Source organism: Bombus huntii, chromosome 2 (assembly GCF_024542735.1).
Source record: "Bombus huntii isolate Logan2020A chromosome 2, iyBomHunt1.1, whole genome shotgun sequence".
Lineage (NCBI taxonomy): Eukaryota > Metazoa > Arthropoda > Insecta > Hymenoptera > Apidae > Bombus > Bombus huntii.
The window spans coordinates 20,693,094-20,701,825 of NC_066239.1; the positions used below are offsets into that span (position 1 = coordinate 20,693,094).

Genomic DNA, 8,732 nt, shown 5'->3' on the forward strand with positions numbered 1-8,732 from the left:
GCACAATTCTTCTCGAATATTTTATCTCGACGATTGTTAATAAGCGACCAATATTTACGTTACGTTTGTAGAGGAAATAAGCACGAACCGAGGAATTGCTGTTCAGCGTTGCTCGTTTAACCGTGGCGAAAGCAGCGAAATCAATAACGAAACATGCGTAAATCCTAATACAAAAACGTAACAAGTGGCCCCATAATTGATTCGGTTATTTCTCATTGAAAACGTCTAGTATTTAATCGGGAATTTCCAGCATAAGAATCCTATCATTTTGCTAATGAACGATCCGCTACGCAGCAGCGGGCGAAAATAACGGACAGTTCCGTAAACAAACCATTTCTGTGTTTTATCGTACGAATTTGGTATTCGTTATAAGGTGTACGTACTCGGTGAAACCCGCTAATTAATTTGCTCGATGGATGTTGCTTCGCAGTTTAAATTCCCGATTTATAAATTCATCGTGTAACAGTTATTTCGGATTTTCTGTCTCTTCTACACGGAGTAGTATTCTCCTTGGAATTTGAACCAACTTATTAGTTTCTGTTTGTTCGTTCGAGCTGAACCAAAGAACGAAGATATAAAAGATGGAAAAATTCGACGAAATGAAAGTGTGCAGTTATACGCGCAATACAGGAGAGGAAAATCGTTCGCGAAGAAACAAAAGACGTACTTTCTAGGTTCGTTGTATTTTCATAAAGCCCTTTTACTACGTTCGACAAATTTATAAAGCGAGATAGCTTTGACATCGCCCTGACGATATACGAACGGGTAGAAGAATCTTCCAGCCATTCCGTCATTCCTTTAGAACGGTAGAAGCTTCAGTTTGCCACGACTTCCGGGTAAAGGTTAGCGATGTTGACATTGTAGTTTCACGAATATCATCTCATATATAGTGGATACCGGAATTTGCCGAGATCCAAGCTAGGTAACTGCTGACACGAGTGTATACACCCGGATGTATCATAGTTTTACATCCTAATCCGTAGGATAGAACACCAATCAGCGTCTGGCCTTCCATCAGCGGAGCACCTGGATCACCCTGCAAGCAGACGAGGGTTGACGGTTTCAGTGATTACTTGTAGCTCCGAGTTCTGTCTTTCTCGCGTACAATATCTATTTCTATTGGACAGAAATAGATGCAGCCGTTATCGTTTGACATTTATCATTCGAAACTAAACTACTTTGTCAGTTTATTTTTAGGTATCGAACGATTTTAAGTAAACGTTTCTGCGTTTCAATGGGGGGAAAATAATTATTTTGGGAAAGGTATTCGAATATGATAGAGATATATAAAAAAAAGAAGAGTTTTTAAGATATATTGATAATAATAATTACAGAAGAAAACAAATAACCCAGTGAGAAGCGAAAGCGAACTTTGATTTCACTCGATTATTTAGATTCAGAGATGTGAATATAATTTGTAACTTTTTTCTAGCAACAGTTGAAAATATCGTTCACACGTGTAATAGAATGCACTAAAAAATAAAATTATCGAGATTGAACAATTGTGGAAGAAGGAAGATAAAACGACTGGTGTCAATAATGGCAGAAGGTTATTTCGAATTTTAAAATCTAGCATCGCCTCGTGCGTTCTACGTATATGTATACTATGCGTTATGATACTCGCCAATAACCTCGAACAAAGAACGCGAAAATTGCCACTGAAGAACGGTTTGAAAATTTCGCTTAGTTTTGCTTCGTTTAAACGCGTTCGCATTCAAAAATTCAGCGTTCGAAATCTCCATCGCGTTTATCTGTTTTGAAAAGACGTGCAGCGTTACATAACTTTCGCGGGATTGTATTTCCAATAGAGAAATATTCATGCGAAAGGGACAAGGGAGGGATAAAAAAAAAATGGAACAAAAATTGGAATCTATTGGCGATAGAGAACCAACCGAAAGATATAGATTTTTCTATCGCTCTGGCGAATTTTATTGTTATTACTATAACGACGGGGCGTGTAGGAATCTCCGCAGCTTTATGACAATTTTCTATTATGCACGATGAATAATGTTCACTTTCTATTCAGCTGACCGTATTCAAACGTTGCTTATAAACCCGACGTATCTTTTGTGCATTGTATCGGCGAACCGTTAGCACGACGATTCAGTCAGAAATGGAACGCAATGTCAGATATTGGCGTTAATGATATCATCGATGGTGCCTATAATTAATTGGACTTGTTTGACAATTTGCCAACGTTCTCCCCTTCGCAGAATGAAAAATAAGCAAGAAGATTCAGGAGTGAAATAAATCTTCTGCCAAATCTTAGAAATACGTTGGTGTAGTTATCGAAGATACTTTCGGCTATGCGTATATTTGAAATCAAAGCCAAATGAAAATTATACGAGCTGTTCAGAAGTCATATCGATCACTTCCATAAATTAAAAGACAAGAATGAGAAATTATTGAAAGTTTAAATGTAATTGCAGGAATTGAACTAGAAATTATTTCCAACCTCGCGAAAGAACAAGATTTCAACGATGTCGGGATATATGAAATTTTTATTTCTCACTTTAGATCTGATCTATCTTAAAGCACTCGCCCGTGTATGCAATTAAAATCCTTTTCTCTCTTTAAAATACTCGAATCTAACTAACATTAGCGTGCGAATGCTAAATTGCGCTTTTCCAACACACAAATCGCAAATGAACTTGCGACGAACCTATAATTATCTGAAATTCCTTGACCCAATGGATACCAAACGTTCGCCGTTCGTTTCGCCTGCTAATTACGGATCGCATAAATTTTCAACCTCGATGGTCCGGTTTATCCGGTCTTTTCCAATTCTGTCCACGTACGAATCGTTCGAATCTAGATCACTGGATTTATCTGCCCGACGTTATCTTTGCGCTCGACTCAAAGCCTTGAAATCAGGCGCATCAGTTTGCTTGACAATTTGATTCGGTCACCGCGCCGCCTGAATTAGTCGAACGTGTGTCTCGACCCGGCAAACGTTAAATTGATCGTTGATTAATTGTACGACCAAGTGTAAGCAGCCAGAGTACGTGGAGAACAATTATAATCGACTGAGACTGTGAGATTGCGTGGAAAAACGGTGCAAATGTGTCGAAAGTTTTTGAAACGCAAAATTAATTAGTAAGTAGGCTGCGGATATTTACGTAAATTCATATTTTTATAAACACAACCAAAGACCTATACAGAAATTTATTTAAATATTTTAATTACTGTCTTAATTTGCATACTTCTGCGCGTATACTAGATGCATTTTATGCGCTTTTACATCTTCAGATTTGCCAGGAAATGCAAATCAAGTACAAATGAAAATTTCTAATGAATCCGAATTCTAATGAAAGATCGCATCAATTAATAGAAACGCTATACGTAAGACCATTTGTGTAGAGAATTTCATTGTGACCTATAAATTTTCGAGCAATTAATACGTTCGATAATTTCTTTAGATTTAATTTTATTCATAGCTTTTATTAAAACAAACCTCGTCGCTTCTATGTATGTATCTCTCTAAGCTTTTCAATTACACGATAATAACAAATTCAATGATTTAATCGTTATACTAGCGACAACCATATGATTGAAACGTTGATCGAAATGTTGACTCGTTGAATTATTATCACGAACGCGTTGTTAAGAGAAGTTTACAAAGGAAAACTCGAACGAATGCTCGTGTTAATAAACGATAAACAATGCCAATGGAATCCAAGAAATTTCAATAGCCATTGAATATTCAGAGGATAATGTGGTATTGGTGCATGAATCGGGCATTGTTGTTTCACGTATCATTGTTCGTCAAGAAGTACCGTTTCTAAAATTCCAGCTGCATTTTCATGGTAGTTCAACGAATGGACGATTCGATATAAATTTACGATCCTAGATATATGTGTCTGGTTTATGTGATTGTCTTTTAAGGCGATGAAAATAGGTAAAAGAATTAGCTGGTTACACACGTGGACCCTAAAAGATTTTACGGATGATTTCACAAGTTGTAGGTCACAAGTTACTAGTGCTGATAACGAAAAATCGAGGAAAGTTCAGAAACTTATCACGAAATATCCGAGAAATTAATTTCTGCTCTCGATTCTTTAACAGTACCTATATCAAAAAGAGAAGTAGAGTTTGCAGACGATGCGTAATTTGCATTTCAATGATCTTGCCAAACTCTCTTGCACTTCAAAACTATGAAACTATTCGAACTCCTTAACTCATTGTCAGAACTTCAAAAACTTGAAATATGCAATTCTCAACCCTGTACAGAATCCAGTGCTTCCTCGACGCTTCTGCCTCGCCTTCGTTTACAACGAACCATAGTAAAAATAACTCGACTTTGTTAAACGACTTTTCTTTGCCTAAGATGCTATCTTCGACGAATAATTAGCTCAACTTTCCCTAAAACATCCACTCGATCATTTATGCTGAACAATCAACCATCCTGTTCGATCCACTAATTGCACGGCAAACAATGACCACCAAAACAAAGTGATCCGTCTTCCTTACCGTCCAACCTGCCAAACCAACCTCCGGTGGCACATTTTTGGGGACTCGTGCTCTGTATTTCGAAAACGGTTGCGGCTAACATCACCGTGTCATGCAAGCAACATGTACGTAACACAGTGTCTCGCATAACTGGGTCAATCACTGTAGCTCGAAAACGGTAGAAAATAGAAAAAGTTTCCGTCAGGCAAAATTGTCTACGTTGGAAACGGTGGTGTTTCGAGGATTTTAGGCTCACTCCTATCTTTTTAAACGAAACTATCGATCTTTTTATACGATCTGTGCGTTTTGTTATTTTCTATTAAAATGCCTAGCATTTCGTGAAAAACAAGGAGAGACATACTCTCGAGTTTTCTGTTATAAATACTACGAAATTAAACGTCAAAAATATCTCTCACGCTGATCGGACTTTCGATCCAAGCGTCTTAATATCGTTTTATACGGAATACAAAATTTCGTCTGTCGGTGCAGAAAAACAATTTTTTAACTCACTAACCCTTAAATCTTATCCATAGGGAATAAAAAGACGCGTCGATCGATTTACATACAAAAAGAGATTTAAAAATTAATCGACTTTCATAGAGAAATTCTTAATACGTTTTCGTAGAAAATAAGAAAACGCATCGATTAGTAGAAAAAGAAACTGGTAGTTCCATTAAACAAGGTATAGGTGACCACAAAATCTTTAAAGCTCCACGCCTGTCCAAGTATTCATACCGAGCAATGTATCATTCGAAATCATTTAACTTTGCCTAATGAAATTGTTCCTCATCTTCTGTCCTACCAAAGCTATAATCTATTCCAGTAGCATGGCATATCCTGTATAACTACGTATACAGGTAAAGTGGTGCAGCGTATCAGCATCACACAGAGGCAAGCGTCGAGTGGCATCGCATACGACGAGGTCGAGGAATCTCCTTAGCAAAACCCTTCAGGGCGCTTAACTGCCGCAGGGATGTCGCGGCTCGCGAATCCACGCATCTCTCCCTTTCCTCTGTCTACGATCTCAGTTTCCAACCGCTTTCTGCCCCTTGGATCTGCTTCTAGGCCACGTTCTCTGATCTCCATCTTACCTGACACGTCTCTACCCCGTGGGTCATGTTACCAGCGCAGAGCATCGTCTGGAACACTGGCTCGTAACAGGGCATCGTCGAGCTGCAGGTACTCTGATTCACGAGCGGTACAGCTGTCACCGTGAGCCGGGATTCCACCGGACCAGCCTGAAAATCGTTGATCGATCAAACAGATCACATGGTGCTTCAGGATAGCTAAGACAATGGCTTGACTGGATAGAGCGTAGTGTGTACGATCGCTGATGTGCGTGGATCAGGATATCGATTGTCGTATGAGAAGATCGATACGTGCAGCTTTATTCGGATTAATCAAGCGACTGAATTGCAACGAGCCAACGTCACGCAAAGCGACGAAAACGCAATTCGATCAATTTGACTAATCCGAACGAAGCTCGTGCTAAGAACGACGCTTTGTTTGTGGGCAGTTTTTAGAAAATTTGAGAAGGTTAATTTGAACATGGAAAAGTAAAAAGTGGAAGAGAGAAGCTTCGATTTAATTCATTGACTATCTTTAAATGTCTCTTTGAACGTTTTCGAGCGAAGAATTTTCATGGAACGAATATCGTGTTGTTACGGTAGGATAAAAATCGTTTGATCTATTGCTTTTGAAAATATCGCGAAATATCGTTCGCGCAATTTTGCCCGGGCGTTAACGAAATTGAAATGCGCGTTGTTGCTTGTTTCTTTATTCGGCAATTGAAAATTGGCCATCATAAAAGGTGTATACATTTGTTTTTTCCGCGTTCGCCAGATATCGTATCAGGACAAAAATGGAATCAGATATCGGGATGAAAGTGAATATTTAGTGAACGAGTTTGCGTTTTAATGATCGCACGATGACACGGAAAGATAATCAGCGCCGAGCATAAAACGAATGTTCGTTTGCTACGATTTTCCAGCGCGATACAATGTTAAAAACACGGCACATTTTCATCGTATTTTACCGTGTTATCGGTAGAAATATTTTTGCCAATTTATATCCGATTGTTGAATATAAGAATCACGTGGCACAGCAACGTTTCACGATACATCAAAATTTATAAAATTAGAAACATAGATAAACGATTAACGAATGGTGCCGACACGTTTTACCAAACTTTATTGACAGCACGAAAGTTTTATTTTATTAATAACATCAGAAACACTACCTACCAGAGTATGCCTCCAGCCTGTCACGTAACACGTCGTTCCATCATCGAGCTTGTAGTCTTCCTTTTCCGGAAGTTCTATTGGCAACAATTTCTCGCCGAATTGTACGGGAATTCTCAGCTGTGCTCCAGAAAAATACGACATAATTAAATATTTATCTCGAAACGTTTTCTCAATACCATTTTACTTAATACGATGTTTCCCTCATAAGGATAGAATTTGTAAATATTTTTTGAAAAACTTATATTTCACTTTTCAACGATATTCTCGGGAATTAACATCGTAAACGTCATTGGCACGTTTCGTCTTCAACTTTCCACTAATGCATCATCGCCAGACGTTTATTGAACTTTTCGCGCCTACGTTGAACCGTTCGTTTTCGAGCTTTTGCCACAACAGCTAAATATTTCTATGCCATTTTATCCATTTGCAGAAGAGACAGGAGATATTGGGTTTAAAATCGTTGAAAGAGAACAAAGTAAAAGTATTTCGACGATATCACGGAAAATTAGTTTTCTATAAATTTTCTATCGTTTTGTATCATGTGGAAGATCGATAGTTTACCGTACTTAAAAATAAGTGGAATCTTCATAAGACGGATACAATTTTAGTGGTTTAGGAATATCTTCAAAAATGGAAAAATACGTTTAGTAAGGGCACAGCGGTATTAAAAGGTTAAAACAAGTATATCATTTGACTTCAAAATTCTGCCAAAATGTTTAGCTTTCGTTCGACAAAAATCGCCATAACAAGTCAAACTGTTCATACCTTGATAAGCGCGATATCATTGAGCAGCACGTACTTATCAAAATCTTCGTGTACGACGATGTTGGCCACTTCCAATTCGTCTCCTTCGACAGAAAGCATGGACGAACGTACTCGTACAGTCATCGTAGCCGGGTCCGAACTGTAAGCAATTACGTTCCGTTATTCGTTGGCTGGTTCGCGCTGATACGCAATTTCTATAAAACCGCGTGGAATTCCGTGCACGATACTCACCCAAAAACGCAGGACGCCACAGTCATCACCCATGATTCGTGCATTAACGCTCCGCTACAAACATGTTTCCCGTAGATCTCGATGGACACCTGTATCACACGAGCAATCGCCAAACGAAACAATCATAAAACGTAATAGCGTATTTTCTATTCGAGACTATTGCACGTAGAATCGCAAAATTGAATTAATGTACTTAAATCACCATTTGTAAGTATTTGCATGCGTGATGCAATTTGATCGAAAAATGTATATTTTTCTAGAGGTAGTGTTAATTCTTTGCTTTTTGTCATAGTTGCGATCAAACGTTCTTCTAAATTAAAACTCAAACGAACAATGTCTCTACATCGTTCTAACTTCGTGCTTATCTATAGTTGACAAGTAAAAAATATTAGAATAAATTACTCGGTTTGCACATGTATGTACAACCATACTACTGAAATGGCTGAAGTGTGAATACGTACTAAATGAGCGTTGAACCGAGTTCTTTTAATCTTATCGTCTTAACTATGCACAAATGTTGACAATCTTCAAATGTTACGATCAATATTTTGACTTACATGATAAGGATACTCTGTGATGTCGGCGTACTTGAAGTTATCGGACGCAAGAACTGCACAGAAAATACCAAATATTTTGTCTGTTAATTCGACACTATTAACACTCGACTGTTATCGTTCACTCGTAGATAATTCATCACGGTTAAGACGCAGTTTACACGCAAATTAAATCAGTTAATTTTAAAGTACATCCTTCTAATTTATATGATAACAATCATTAATATGATTAAAAATTAAACTTTAAGTAATTAAAAATTACATAAAGTTAAACAACTTGATACAAATCTGCGTGATACAAGCGTGATACAAATGTAGTTAAATGTAAGTAATGAACAAAAATGTATTTGCGATACTCAAGAGTATGGATGTTTGTCCACTTGTGGAAAATTTCGAGGCGTATAAATTTAACGAGACACAGAAAACAAGAAAAATTAAGTACTCGATATCTCTATTTAGATTTAATTGCTTCGTGTTCGCAATTAGCGTT

General features: G+C 37.7%; 1 protein-coding gene across 1 annotated transcript; it reads right to left on the reverse strand.

The window, feature by feature from the left end:
• Window positions 1-675: 675 nt before the first annotated feature.
• LOC126875187 (trypsin-4-like) lies at window positions 676-8,095 on the reverse strand. The gene is made up of 5 exons (XM_050637953.1): window positions 7,689-8,095; window positions 7,458-7,596; window positions 6,693-6,809; window positions 5,541-5,687; window positions 676-1,036 (listed from the first exon to the last, which is right to left on the reverse strand). The coding sequence occupies exons 1-5, from the start codon at window positions 7,730-7,732 to the stop codon at window positions 881-883; spliced, it is 603 nt and encodes a 200-aa protein (XP_050493910.1). The 5' UTR covers window positions 7,733-8,095; the 3' UTR covers window positions 676-880.
• Window positions 8,096-8,732: the final 637 nt, after the last annotated feature.